The 15,542-nt window shown below is 47.7% G+C and overlaps 1 protein-coding gene across 5 annotated transcripts in view; it reads right to left on the bottom strand.

Annotated features, from left to right (window-relative positions):
- The window catches only part of LOC115179645 (tensin), a 210,765-nt gene that overhangs the window by 93,930 nt on the left and 101,293 nt on the right, over positions 1 to 15,542 (bottom strand). For all 5 annotated transcript variants that reach the window (XM_029741292.1, XM_029741293.1, XM_029741294.1 and 2 more), the window contains exons 2-3: positions 11,363 to 11,477; positions 9,068 to 9,105 (exon numbers count right to left, since the gene is read on the bottom strand). In XM_029741292.1, the coding sequence (XP_029597152.1) occupies positions 9,068 to 9,105; positions 11,363 to 11,477 (153 nt within the window). The remainder of the gene's footprint in view (positions 1 to 9,067; positions 9,106 to 11,362; positions 11,478 to 15,542) is intronic.

Raw genomic sequence — 15,542 nt, 5'->3', positions numbered from 1 at the left:
CGGCTATTAGCTCTGCCATACAGTCTGTCTGCTAGTCCAATCTATCTCCTGTCTATCTCTGCCATACAGTCTGTCTGCTAGTCCAATCTATCTCCTGTCTATCTCTGCCATACAGTCTGTCTGCTAGCCCAATCTATCTCCTGTCTATCTCTGCCATACAGTCTGTCTGCTAGCCCAATCTATCTCCTGTCTATCTCTGCCATACAGTCTGTCTGCTAGCCCAATCTATCTCCTGTCTATCTCTGCCATACAGTCTGTCTGCTAGCCCAATCTATCTCCTGTCTATTTCTGCCATACAGTCTGTCTGCTAGCCCAATCTATCTCCTGTCTATCTCTGCCATACAGTCTGTCTGCTAGCCCAATCTATCTCCTGTCTATCTCTGCCATACAGTCTGTCTGCTAGGCCAATCTATGTCCTGTATAGCTCTGCCATATCGTCTGTCTGCTAGCCCAATCAAGGTCCTGTATAGCTCTGCCATACCGTCTGTCTGCTAGTCCAATCTATCTCCTGTATATCTCTGTCATACCATCTGTCTGCTAGCCCAATCTATCTCCTGTTTATCTCTGTCATACCGTCTGTCTGCTAGTCCAATCTATCTCCTGTATCTTTCGCTCTTGCTTTATTTCTCTCTCACTATCTCACTCCCCTCTTTTACCATCTGTCTGCTAATGCAATCTATCTCCTGTTTATCTCTGTCATACAGTCTGTCTGCTAGTCCAATCTATCTCCTGTATATCTCTGCCATACCATCTGTCTGCTAGTCCAATCTATCTCCCGTATAGCTCTGCCATACTGTCTGTCTGCTAGTCCAATCTATCTCCTATATATCTATGCCAGTGAAGGCTGTTGCCATGGTGACACTGTGTGATGGGCCTTTGAAGTGGCGTGTTTGTGCCTGGGAAACAGAGTGGCTTCTGTAGAAGCAAGGAGTGTGTCCTCATCTCTCCTCTCGCTCTGTCTCGTTTCTTGCTTTCTTTCTCACTCTATCTCTCTCTCGCACTTTCTTTCTCACTCTCTCTCCCCTCTTTCCCTCTCTCTCGCTTTCTTGCTCACTCTCACTCTCTCTTTCTCTCCACCCCATCTCTCATTCTACCTGACAACCCACCCCTTCACTCTCCTTCCCTCTCCAGTCAGTGTTAAAGGCCTTGGTCATGTTTGTCTTCTCCTCTGTGTCTATGCACTCTTTCTGAGGTGAAATGGCCAAAAGCACCAATATAGACAGACCTCAAGTGCCTCCGTGTGGCCCCTGGACACTCAACAAAGATCAGAGTAGGGGCACAATAACGATTATTTTCTTATACCAATGTAGGATCTTAATTTGACCACCCTTTTGCAGGAGAACGTTCCTGCAATGCAGGAAGAAAAAAGACTTGTAGTGTATTTGAGGTTTAAAAAGGTTTTGTAACGCTCGTCGTAAGTTGTAGTTGAAGTGGACCAAGGCGCAGCATGGTAAGTGTCCATCATTACTTTATCATAAACACACTCAAACAAAATAACAAACGCGAAAACGCACAGTTCCGTCAGGTACAGACACTAAACAGCAAACAACCTCCCACAAACACAGGAAGAAAACAGGCTGCCTAAGTATGATTCCCAATCAGAGACAACGATAGACAGCTGCCTCTGATTGGGAACCACACTCGGCCCAAAACAAAGTAACAGAAAACATAGACTTCCCCACCCGAGTCACACCCTGACCTAACCAAACATAGAGAATAATAAGGATCTCTACGGTCAGGGCGTGACAGGTTTCTAAAGTTTGTAATTTCCACTTTTAAATTTCAGACTTGATTTTCCCTTTAGAAAAATGTATCAACCACTACAAAAATGTCCATTAATTATAATTCACATAATAATTCACATTTATTAGTTTCTTGCAAGCTCAAATTAAGATCCTTCATCTGTATTACATTTACATTTTAGTCATTTAGCAGACACTCTTATCCAGAGCGACTTACAGTAATGAATACATACATTTCATTTCATGCATTTAAAAAAAAATGTTTGTACTGGACCCCGTGGGAATCAAACCCACAACCCTGGCGTTGCACACACCATGCTCTACCAACTGAGCCACAGGGAAGACTATATATTCTCAGACATTCTCAGACACCTTGACAGAACAAAACCAGTCATTGACAAAGTCATTAAAGATTTCCTACATTTCATGACTGCCCATTGAAGTGTTATATTTCTAAATTCTGTCTCTGATAAATCAATTTCTCCCTCCTCGATAGCCAATTATCTGCTCGGAGCTCATCTTAATGTTATGGTTATGTAAGCAGCAGATCAGTAATCCCTAGATGGATTTGTGGCCAAATAAAGATCAAACGCGACCGCCTGACTCGTCTTGTGGTGATTATTTCCAACTGCTGTATTTTTCTTGGAATGACAGAAGAACCTGACTGTTTCTAAAAGGAGAGGCAGCAAGCGTGTATGACTTTACAGTGGAATCTAATTCTAGAAGCAGCAGAGTTGGTGTTTTGGTCTAGATAGTATCGTTCAGGCAATGTTTTGACAGCGCAAAAATGACTACAATTCAATACTGCTACAGTCACTATCAAAACCTTACAACTGAGAAGTCAACAACTTATGCAGGTTTCAAGTTAACAGAAGCCAATCTGCAGTATCCTAAACTTGTTATGAATCAAGTGCCATGTTGAGTATTTGTAGTGTTTTGCCACTGTTTTTTTTAACATCTCTGTATTTTAGTTGCTGTCAGAATGGATCCCTAGAGTGGCACTCGGGAAACTAGAATCCCTTCGAGGGTTCTTAGAACTCATAACAATAGTGGAGTCGACTTCACAATTCCAAGAAGCAGTAAAACATCACCCTGCTCCATCTCTCACACTAACACAATGTGAAGGCCCAGTAACAGTCCCAGTCACACACCCGGCTCGGCTCGGTCGGTTAGCTGGTCCACCCATGGACCGCGGCCACAAGTCATTTCCTCGACGTCTCGTTATAAACCCCTGGACTGCATCCAACAACTATCAGCATTGACGACTGGAGGAAGTTTACAGACCTGATTACTGGAACACTGGGTTCTTTTCAGGCAGCAATGGTCTGCCAGTGTCTGGTATGTAAACAGCTAGCGGTAACCGGTAATGAGCGCTAACCTGTATACTGTGTCACTACTGTGTACCCCGTGTAGTGGAAAGCAACAGCTCCATTTTCACAACATTTCCTAAGCTAAAAATAACTGAAAAACACAGGATGTGTGTGTCAATGAGATCAACTGTTTTACTACGATAATATCTCAAAGCATATCATCAAGACTTAGCACAAAAACAGCATGTTTTGAGAGTAAGACTGAGGAGTGCGTTTGGGGTGAGTGGAGACGACAGCTTCAGGGTCTGGTTGGAAAGCGAGCCAGAGACATGGCCAAAACCTACCCCCCCCCCCCCCTTCTCTTTTCTCTCTTCTCTCCCTCCTCCCCCTTTCCCTCCCCTAACCCTCAACGCCAAACCAAGTCTGGCGACTCCAACCCAACATCCCACAGCACGGCAGCAGCATTCCAGAAAGCTTTTCCATGACAGGACAGTAATAGAGTAGTGAGGGAACGGCAGTGGGAATGGGGTTCAGAAGCAGCAGGAACAGAGCCAGCTGGATAGTCATTCTGAGATGTGGGAAACCCACTAGGTTTCAGTATAGCTGAGGGTTTGTTCATCAAACCTATTATTGACTGGTCATGACTCATACAACCACAGTGACTTCTGCACTGTATCACAATACTATCCATACTAGCATACTATGTAACGTGCATGGCCAATACACTACTTGTTAGTGTCGAGGTTTGGCTAGTGTTTTAGTAGCTGTGAGACAGCTCAGGGCTAGGTTAGTAGGACATACAGTCCAGCTGTGTTTGGGTGGACATTGTTGTCACTGTCCCCTCTCTCTGCTTTGGAGCAGAGCCTCCCATTCCCCAATGATGGGGTCAGGGCCCACTGGTATTCTGAAACCATGTTCTCTTAGCTATGTGGTCCCCAACCTTTTTCGGTAACTGTTGCACCAACTGAATTTTACTGAGCACCCCCTCGTGTGCATTTTACCAGAAGACCTAACGGTCTTATGAGTCTTCTCAAGTAGCCCCTGTGGATAGGCCAAGACCCCCAGAGATCCTAGTTGGTTGGGAATCACTGTCTTAACTCATAGCTTAGGAATGGGTTGCGTCTTGAAACATGTTTTTTGAATTTGTTGGTGGGTCACATGAGAATTCACAGGGCTTAAAGTTGTGGGCCACAAAGCCAACAAAAGAGAGAAATGGCTGCACTTTGAGGCCCCAAGACGTGACCGCTTTTTTGGGGCCGTGCACAGCTACTGTCTCCAAGCCTTTCAGCTTCATCTCCAGCTCTGTCAAACCCCCAGACCACAACATAACACACTCCAGACCAACCACCTACACATCGACAACCATAACAAACACTGAAGGGTCACTACAGTTCCTCTGTCTATAGCAGCAGAACAACACAGCCCTCTCCCCCAAAACATGGACGGTTAGGAACGTGTCACTACGACCGAAACCAGAGCGCCTTTGCGGTTTCAACAACATAGATCAATGGATAGACAGCCGGTTGGTTTGTGTTTAAAGGGAAAGGAAAACATATTAATTCAAGTTATAACTATGGGGGGGGGATAGCATGGCGATTAGTCCCTGTCTGCCTGTCACAGTGTAGCTAGAGGGTATCTACTGGGTTATTCATTGTCTGTGGAGTTGTTCAGATGCTGTGTTCTGGTACATCTCTCTTAAACTGAGGGACATGCAGCAGCTCTTCATTGCTTTTCTATTACCGTTCAAAGTTAGAGGAATGTTGCAGAGATGTTACAGCAATGTTGTGAAATGAGAGCGAGATAACATTGTTGTGAAATGAGGCGAGAATGTAAATGAAAGCCGTAGTCTCAGGACACTGTGTATACATCAAGATAGAAGAAACGCTGAAGATTAGCATAAGCACTCCTCAAGTCTTCCTGATCACAGAAAGCCTCGTATTTCATGACATGTTTACTGAACAAGGTCAACACCGAGTCAGCTAAAGAAAGCATGGGCATCAGCCTTAGTCCACAGTCATGTTTGCATTAAGGCTATTTGCTTTTCCGTGGTTTACGGTCTGAGACGATGAGCGCGCCTACACAACATTGTGTTCCATTTATTTTCATCTAGCGGTCATTTCAGCGGATTAAGCTAACATAAATGTTTTGCCTTAGCTAAGCCAACACAGGGATAAGGGCAGTAACACAATTAAAGGGATAAAGTCAGTCCAAGGGACTGTAATTGTTGATGAAATCCACCGTGCTCAAACACTCAGTTCTTTCCAAGATCTATGATTAGAATCTGTTTGGCTCCGGTTAGTTAGCTAAAGGACTCTACTGATTTCAGCATCTCTCTTTTAAACAGTCTATCTTTATCTCCTTTTTTCTCTCTCCATTTGTCTTTCTCTCTCCTTCTCTCCTTCTCACTCTCACCCTTGTTTCTCTCTTTTGCTCTCTCTCTCTCTCTTTCTCTCTCTCTCTATTTTGTTCTCTCTCTTGTCTCTCTCTCTCACACTGTCTCTCTCTCTCACTTTCTATCTCTTTCCTCTTACTGTGATATAGTATGGCTATTTTCTTCAGGGACAAAGTCATCTCAGAAATTCAGTGTTACCCATTAACCTAACATTAACAGCCAGCCAACCTTCGCCTGTGAGACTCTCACTGCAGCCTCTACAGGATACATAGTTCAGTTCGGCAAGCAAGCAACTTGCTGTAAAGATAACAACTACGCAGAGCACTGCTCTAAGGTCAGTTTTAAATTGTCCCTTCTAACTGTTAAGGTTATGATCATGAGGACGGTATGCTGATCCCAGATCTGTGTCTTCAAAGTGTTATCCTATGGGGACAGCCGAAGAACCCTTATTGATTCTAGATATCGGCTGCTTTTCTAAGAGTGTATGCAGAGGTCCTACACAGGGATCATTAGTCCCAACCTGTAATTTGGACTATGAACACATTGTGAGTTTGTTTTCACAAACAAGCCCTGGAATTCCTCCGTAGAACATCCCACTATAAGGATATGAACGATTCCAGGTTTCACTGACTGTTGTCCTTCTATCTTTGACTCAATGCTTCATTGATCTCATTTTCTTCAGGATGTTTGGGGAATACAAAACTCTGGTTTCTCTAGTAACCCTTCGATGAATAACCAGACTGATTCATGTGTGGTATAGTTTCTGAAGGGAGATTTGGGCGATGGGGGGGGGGGCGACCCAATCACTCCCTGGTGACCTACCTCCATAGGGGTGGGAACCCTTGCATGTGTCGCAACCTCTCGTTAACAGGAGGTAAGGAGGGACGGAGGTGGGGGGGGACAGGGGGGACAGGGGGGTACGGAGGTGGCATTAGATGGTCCAACAAGCTTGGTACTCTCATCCACTCAAACCAGCACTACCATTGTAGTAACGGCTGCCAGGCGGGTGTGAGGGAGAGAGAAAGAGACAGAGCTCCCCTTCAGTTACCACCTCCGTAGTTACAAATCTGAAAACCAAAATAATCTAGCACTCCGACGTTTTCCTCCTCCGCCGCTCCCTTCTCTTTCTCTCTCTCCTTCCCTCTCTCTATGTGTTCTTCCTCTTCCACGGCATCGTCACTTGTTTCCAGGACGATGGGGGCAAGGGCTGGGTTTGTGTGTGTGTGTGTTTGCGTGCGTGCGTGCACGTGTATTTGTGTGTGTGAGTGAGTGAATGTGCGTCTGTGTGCATGCGTGTACGAGTGAGTGTGTATCTGTGTGCGTGCGTGTACGGGTGAGTGTGTATCTGTGTGCGTGCGTGTACGGGTGAGTGTGTATCTGTGTGCGTGCGTGTACGAGTGAGTGTGTATCTGTGTGCGTGCGTGTACGAGTGAGTGTGTATCTGTGTGCGTGCGTGTACCAGTGAGTGTGTATCTGTGTGCGTGCGTGTACAAGTGAGTGTGTATCTGTGTGTGTGCGTGTACCAGTGAGTGTGTATCTGTGTGTGTGCGTGTACCAGTGAGTGTGTATCTGTGTGTGTGCGTGTACCAGTGAGTGTGTATCTGTGTGCGTGCGTGTACCAGTGAGTGTGTATCTGTGTGTGTGCGTGTACCAGTGAGTGTGTATCTGTGTGCGTGCGTGTACGAGTGAGTGTGTATCTGTGTGCGTGCGTGTACCAGTGAGTGTGTATCTGTGTGCGTGCGTGTACGAGTGAGTGTGTATCTGTGTGCGTGCGTGTACCAGTGAGTGTGTATCTGTGTGCGTGCGTGTACGAGTGAGTGTGTATCTGTGTGTGTGCGTGTACCAGTGAGTGTGTATCTGTGTGTGTGCGTGTACCAGTGAGTGTGTATCTGTGTGCGTGCGTGTACCAGTGAGTGTGTATCTGTGTGCGTGCGTGTACCAGTGAGTGTGTATCTGTGTGCATGCGTGTACCAGTGAGTGTGTATCTGTGTGCGTGCGTGTACCAGTGAGTGTGTATCTGTGTGCGTGCGTGTACCAGTGAGTGTGTATCTGTGTGCGTGCGTGTACCAGTGAGTGTGTATCTGTGTGCGTGCGTGTACCAGTGAGTGTGTATCTGTGTGCGTGCGTGTACGAGTGAGTGTGTATCTGTGTGTGTGCGTGTACCAGTGAGTGTGTATCTGTGTGTGCGTGTACGAGTGAGTGTGTATCTGTGTGCGTGCGTGTACCAGTGAGTGTGTATCTGTGTGCGTGCGTGTACGAGTGAGTGTGTATCTGTGTGCGTGCGTGTACCAGTGAGTGTGTATCTGTGTGCGTGCGTGTAGGAGTGAGTGTGTATCTGTGTGTGTGCGTGTACCAGTGAGTGTGTATCTGTGTGCGTGCGTGTACGAGTGAGTGTGTATCTGTGTGTGTGCGTGTACCAGTGACTGTGTATCTGTGTGTGTGCGTGTACCAGTGAGTGTGTATCTGTGTGCGTGCGTGTACAAGTGAGTGTGTATCTGTGTGCGTGCGTGTACCAGTGAGTGTGTATCTGTGTGCGTGCGTGTACCAGTGAGTGTGTATCTGTGTGCGTGCGTGTACCAGTGAGTGTGTATCTGTGTGCGTGCGTGTACCAGTGAGTGTGTATCTGTGTGCGTGCGTGTACCAGTGAGTGTGTATCTGTGTGCGTGCGTGTACCAGTGAGTGTGTATCTGTGTGCGTGCGTGTACGAGTGAGTGTGTATCTGTGTGGTTGCTTGTACCAGTGAGTGTGTATCTGTGTGCGTGCGTGTACGAGTGAGTGTGTATCTGTGTGCGTGCGTGTACGAGTGAGTGTGTATCTGTGTGCGTGCGTGTACGAGTGAGTGTGTATCTGTGTGCGTGCGTGTACGAGTGAGTGTGTATCTGTGTGCATGCGTGTACCAGTGAGTGTATCTGTGTGCGTGCGTGTACCAGTGAGTGTGTATCTGTGTGCGTGCGTGTACGAGTGAGTGTGTATCTGTGTGCGTGCGTGTACCAGTGAGTGTGTATCTGTGTGCGTGCGTGTACGAGTGAGCGTGTATCTGTGTGCGTGCGTGTACGAGTGAGTGTGTATCTGTGTGTGTGAGTGAGTGAGTGTGTATCTGTGTGCGTGCGTGTACCAGTGAGTGTGTATCTGTGTGCGTGCGTGTACCAGTGAGTGTGTATCTGTGTGCGTGCGTGTACCAGTGAGTGTGTATCTGTCTGCGTGCGTGTACGAGTGAGTGTGTATCTGTGTGCATGCGTGTACCAGTGAGTGTGTATCTGTGTGCGTGCGTGTACCAGTGAGTGTGTATCTGTGTGCATGCGTGTACCAGTGAGTGTGTATCTGTGTGCGTGCGTGTACCAGTGAGTGTGTATCTGTGTGCATGCGTGTACCAGTGAGTGTGTATCTGTGTGCGTGCGTGTACCAGTGAGTGTGTATCTGTGTGCGTGCCCGTGTGTGCTACAAAACCCGTGCTGCCAGGGTGAAACAGACACAGCTGCCTCTCTGAGATGACTGCTGCCTCCTAACAAACACAACATTTCCTTTTTGGTTCCATTTGTTTGGCTCTGCCAAAATACCACCCCTCTGACTCTCCTCTGGAGCCCAAGGATATTAAAATAGAAAAGATTCCATGGCTTCCTTACCTTCACCTCACACTTCTTATGGATGCCCAGCTTGCACACTGAAAGACAGCAGAAAACATGGTGTTAGTTTAAGGTCACATGTTGAACCAGATACTATTCTATTCTCTCTGACCTGAGGACTGGCTTTCTCTCAGACGCTGCTACCTGTTGGAACTGTCCTGAATAACCACACACACACAGAGAGAGAGAGATACACACACACACACACACAGATACACACACAGACACAGATACACACAGATACACACACACAGATACACACACACACACACACACACATACACACACACACACACACACACACACACACACACACACACACACACCACACACACACACACACACACACACACACACACACACAGATATAAACACACTCCTGTGAGGCTGCATTAGCCTCAAGATGACTGCCATATTGGGTGGGAAAAGGCCAGCTCTTTACCTTGTTAGGAGAGCAGGGCTTTTATAGGAGATGTGGAATTAAGAGGCGCTACAGGGGTCAGACCTGGCAACCTTCCCTGGGCTGTTAAACACCTCTGTGCTGCCCCCATGTGGCAGGATACAGTCAACATCACAGTCCCACTATTCTGCCTAGAAACTGCTTAGAAACATGATCAATTAGTACATTTTATTAGGTGCAACAATGTCATACACATGTCGGTTGTTGTTTAAGATTGTACAAGTATGATTGCAGGTCATTATATTTACTTGATACATAGTTGATGGTTAGTGTGTGTGCGTAAGGCTGCAAGCACGCGCGTGTGTCCTCTCTTAGCAGTGTGTGTGGGCAGGGGGTGACGTAGGCCATGTTGTGAAGTGATGTGGCCATGTGATGACCTTTGACCCCACACACCTGCTTCCTACCACCAGCTCAGGTGGTCCCCAGGTGGAGTGTGTGTCTGTGTGTGTGCCTGCGTGTGTGTGTGCCTGTTTGTGCTTGTGTGTGCATGCATGCATGCTGTGTGTACATGCTGTGTGTGCATACTGTGTGTGTGTTGTGTGTGTGTGTGTGTGTGTTCCCCAGGTACTCATCACCAAGCCAGGATATAGTAGTCTACTGCTGACAAGGCTATAATGAAATCCTAAGGACTGCATTGCACATTGAGCCTGACTGAGTGTAAAGCAAACATACAGGCTTATTATAGGAATATTAAACACAGACTCTTTACGGCCAACAGATGGCGCTAGTCATATTGAGACGCTGGGTAGAAAATGCTTTGCTATATTGCAGCAGTATATTTAATGGGGGTTTGACTGTTTATCTAGTTCTATTGTATATGCAGAAAACGTAGACATTCATCCTTACTTGTCTCGTGTGTGTATGTGTGTGTGCGTGCGTGTGTGTGTGTGCGCGTGCGTGCGTGTGTGCGCGCGCGTGCGTGCGTGCGTGTGTGCGCGTGCGTGCGTGCGTGTGTGTGTGTGTGCGCGCGTGCGTGCGTGTGTGCGCGCGTGCGTGCGTGTGTGTGTGTGTGCGTGCGTGTGTGTGTGCGCATGTCTCTCTGTCTCTGGCCACACGCCACCCTGCGTCAGTGGAGGATGGCTCCCATTGTGAGGGGCCATAGCAACACTTCCTGGCAACCACAGACGGCGACAGGAAGAGGCTGCAGAATGCTCCGAGGATCATGTGACTCTAGCCTTTTGTTTGGAAACACTGGCAGCTCTGACAGCTTAGAAAGATCCAGAGGATGTTACCAGCAAAGATCATAATATACAATATTTGTCGCAGCATAATTTCCTAATCTCTCTCTTTCGCTCTCTCTCGTTCTCTCTCTCTCTCTCTCTCATCCCCTCTCCCCCTCTCTACACCAACCAATCTCTCCCTCTTTCTTTCTCCCTCTCTTATCTGGGCTAATGCAGCAGCAGCAGCAAGGCTAATTTTAACAGCAAAGCCTCTGCCAAAGCCCTCAAACTGAGCCCAGACCAGACTCCCCTCGACTGCTTCTGGGCTTACTGGACGGAGGTTTGTCAACTGCTCTCTGTGGGAAAGAGGTAGCTTTTCATAAGAGAGAGAGAGAGACAGAGAGGGGGAGGATAGAGAGAGTGAGAGGGAGAGAGAGGAGGGGAGGCTAGAGGGGGAGAGAGGGAAAGAGAGAGGGAGGGAGGATGGAGGGAGAGAGAGGGAGAGAGAGAGAGAAGGACGGGAGGATAGAGGGAGAGAGAAATTGACAAATGGAGAAATGGATAGAGTAGGTATGGGGGGAGCACCAATGGCTCGTGGTCAAAAACATGGCAGAGAGAGAGAGAGAGAGAGAGAGAGAGAGAGAGAGAGAGAGAGAGAGACATCCATCCACTCACCTTTACAGATGAGCCCATCCTTGGTGATGGCCTGCTGACATACATCACAGCTCTTGACTTTCTTGAAGGGCTTAAGCTTGAAATTGTGTGTGTGGACACTCTCCAACTCCTCAGGCTGAAGGGAGATAGAGAGAGGAAGAGGTTAGGGAGGAGAAGACCTGGATAAGATCAACAATTCATATTATAAAATGATCAAGTGAATGGTAACTCTATCGACAGCCTTCAGCGTTTCTGTAATGGATATAATCAATACACAGGCTTGTGTGTTTAAGGAAACAAAAGAGGAGAAGGCGGTTGCTACTGGTAGGACACACACACACACACACACACACACACACGGGTATCGTCCCGGCCCTAGCCTGGTTCTGATGAAAGACCTAATAGCCTCACCGTCTGTGAGCTCTGAGTCTGGAGTAGCAGTCCCTCTCCCTCCCTCTCTCTCTCTCTCCCTCCCGCCCTCCCTCCCTCTCTGTCTCTCTCACCCTCCCGCCCTCCCTCCCTCTATGTCTCTATCTCCCTCCAACCCTTCCGCCCTCCCTCTCTCCCTCCAACCCTCCCGCCCTTCCTCCCTCTCTGTCTCTCTCTCCCTCCAACCCTCCCACCCTCCCTCCCTCTCTGTCTCTCTCTCCCTCCAACCCTCGCGCCCGCCCTCCCTCCCTCCCTCTCTGTCTCTCTCTCCCTCCCTCCCTCTCTGTCTCTCTCTCCCTCCCTCCCTCTCTGTCTCTCCCTCCCTCCCTCCCTCTCTCTCTCGCTGTCCCTCCCTCCCTCCCTCTCTGTCTCTCTCTCCCTCCCGCCCTCCCTCCCTCTTTCTCTGTCTCTCTCTCCCTCTCCCCCCCTCTCGCTATCTTTCTCCCTCTGTCTCTGTCTCTGTCTCTCTCCCCCTCCCTCCCTCCCTCTCTCCCTCCCCCCCTACCCTCCCTCCCTCCCTCCCTCCCTCCCTCTCTCTCTGTCCCTCCCTCCCTCCCTCCCTCCCTCCCTCCCTCCCTCCCTCCCTCCCTCTCTGTCTCTCTCTCTCTCCCTCCCTCTCGCTATCTTTCTCCCTCTGTCTCTGTCTCTCTCCCATGTGCCACAGCCACTTTGTCTCTGAGCTTTTATAAAAGTGTGTTTCTCAGCGTTTTGCTCCCCTATCTCCCTACATCTTACTGGCTTTTGTCACCCAGTGACACGCCTGCTAAGCTCCAGAGGGGGAAGACGACTGACCTTGACTGCAGAAAGAGGAACGCTAACAGCTAGCTAGCTGCTACAAAGCTAAAAGCTAGCCACTGAAAGCATAGGGCTGCAGAGAGGGAAGCTAATGGCTAGCTAGCTGCTAGAAGGCTAAAAGCTAGCCACTGACTGCATAGAGACGCAGAGAGGGAAGCTAACGGCTAGCTAGCTGCTGCAAAGCTAACAGCTAGCCACTGACAGCATAGAGCCGCAGAGAGGGAAGCTAACGGCTAGCTAGCTGCTACAAAGCTAACAGCTAGCCGCTAAGGGTGTGAATCATTGCTTAATTGTAATGCTAATAGACCAAGGTATTGGCTGAGACTAACTCTGGCAGTGACCATTGGCACTGCAGAACTGTGAGTGACATTGCCACATAACCACAGTGACTCAAACTAATGACATAGAACCCGACGAAACACACACACAGGCACTCGCGCACAGACACGCATGCACACACACACACACACACACACATACACATACACACACACACACTCTAACAAACAGACCTTTCTTCCCCAGGTCTGTTGATGGAGTGGACTCAGTCTTGTGTTAATGCTGTTACGTCCAGACTAACAGTACACAAGTCCCCCTTTCAGCCATGCAGTCTCCCCCTGCTCCTAGGCAGGTAGCCTAGTGGTTAAGATTGTTGGGCCAGTAACCGAAAGGTTGCTGGTTTGAATCCCTGAGCCGCCAAGGTGGAAACATCTGGCGTTTGACCTTTAACCCCCAACAACAACTGTTCCCTGGGTACCGACGACGTGGATGTCGATTGAGGTAGCCCCCTGCACCTCTCTGATTCGGAGGAGTTGGGTTAAATGCGGAAGACAAATTTCAGTTGAACGCATTCAGTTGACGAGGTGTTCCCCTTTCCCAGACAGACCTCTTCAGCCATGCAGTCTCCCCCTGCTCCATCTAGCTGAGGCTGGAGGTTTTATAGAAACAGTGCAGGATTGGGTGGGTGGTGAGGACAAAGTTGGCCAAAGTGGATAGACCAGGTTTATTTGTCTGTTCCTAAGTCTACCTGTTCACCTTGGAGCTGAGTTCAGTTTATGTCTGTCACTCTGTCTGAAACCATGTTTTGCTTGGTAAGTTGACCGGTGGGCTTTGCTGTCTATAATTATTTTGAGGACAAAGTTTTAAAAGTAGACCTCTCCCTACTTTCCTTGTTCAGTACTTTTTGTAGATTTGACCCAACAGGGTAGGAGAACAAGGCTAGAAGGGAGGCAAGCAACCTGTTCTGGAATGAAACTCAGTCCAACCGCACATCTGGGGCTGTCTGGGATACTGGCAGCTGTCTGGGGCTGTCTGGGATACTGGCAGCTGCTCGCTGGCCATTAAGTCTTTAACAGCCATGGATCACCTCAGTGTGACTTTAAAGCCCTTATGTTAAAGAAGACCTGGATGAAAACCGCTGGCTCCACCAATCACATGCAACCTGTTGTGTCACAGCCAGGTGCCATGGCTACCTTGCTGCCACAGCAACTAGGGTCACCGCGTCCTGTCAAGCCCTGAGATGATGGATGGGCCCACTACAGCAAACGCACATATAAACACACACAGGTACAAACACACACACTGGCACACACACACACAGGTACGAGCACACACACACTTCTACAGGCACACACGTCAAGTGTCTTCATGACAGGAGGCTTGTACTGCTGCCAGAGAGCATCTGTGAGTTGTACCTTCAGAGAGAGAGACAGAGAGAGAGAGAGATGTGAAAAAGAGTGAGAGAGAGAGCGAGAGAGAGAGAGAGAGAGAGAGGGATGTGAAAAAGAGAGAGAGAGAGAGAGAGACAGAGAGAGAGAGAGAGAGAGAGAGAGAGAGAGAGAGAGAGAGGTTCCGGAGTTCCAAATTGAGCAGCAGCTGCTGAAAAAATGAGCTCCTACAAATATTGAAATTTACATGGTTTTTAGAGTGAAGTACATCAGAAAAAAGCTAAAGAAAACTGCAAGACTGAATAGGAGACAAAACAAGCAACAAACAAAGAAGATGGACTTTTGAAAAATAAACTATTTTTAATAAAATTGTACAGTTATCTTAGCTAGCTGAATTGTTTACTAGTTGCTAAGCAGTTGCTAGGGACTCTCCTGGAAGAAGCTAGCTAGCTAACAAAGAATATCTAGTTAACAGAAGAAAAGAAAGACAAAATAAGGACAGAAGAAAAAGGACATCAAAGTGAAACAGTCCTCTAAAGACACAAGAGACAATAATACAAGAAACAACGCTTCTATTGCAACATTGTAGCCAACATCACCAGCGTTGCTATGGAAATTGTTTACCCACCAGACATCCAAACAGAGAAAGCTAAGAAAAGTTTCAAAGGTTTGTTGATGGGACAGAACCATGAATGCCTGTTTGCAGATCTTATCAGTTGCAAAACAAGAGCAAATGTAATTTTTAATACCAAACGAGGGCACATATGGAAAAGGGTTATTTGCAACCATTTCCCTTTCTCAAAAAAGAGAGGCATCAGCCAAGGATGTCAGATCAGCATTTTTGAAGAAGCTGACCAGAGCAACACGTATCAAACAGTAAACTTATATAATAATGGAACTGTATTGATACAAGGAAATGATTCAAGCCTCCAGGCTTTTGAGAATAGGTTTGTTACCCTAAAAGCAGAAGCTGAAATCATCTCAGAAACTGAGGAAAAAGTCAAGGAGGGAGATGGAGAAAAGCAGGCCCCAACGGTCTCTGTGACCCAGCAAGAAGCCCTCAGTGTCCCTCTACCTACCTCACCTGCAGCAGACAGAGCCAAGGACATGCCTACAACACCAAGAACACCTGCTATGCAACGTTTCCACAGCACCCTCTCTCTAGTCGAAGCAGAGGTCATAGAACTCAGAGAGAACAAGCTTCAAGAGGAGGACACTGTCCAAAAACTAAAAGAAGAGATGAAACAGTTCAGGGAGGAGAGCAGAGCATCTATTGCTAAATTAGAAAGCAGAATGGACAAACTGAGTCA

The sequence above is a fragment of the Salmo trutta genome, chromosome 39, assembly GCF_901001165.1.
Source record: "Salmo trutta chromosome 39, fSalTru1.1, whole genome shotgun sequence".
NCBI classification, from domain to species: Eukaryota; Metazoa; Chordata; class Actinopteri; order Salmoniformes; family Salmonidae; genus Salmo; species Salmo trutta.
The sequence above is the reverse complement of the archived record's forward strand: the minus strand, read 5'-3'. Positions and strand labels throughout refer to the sequence as shown.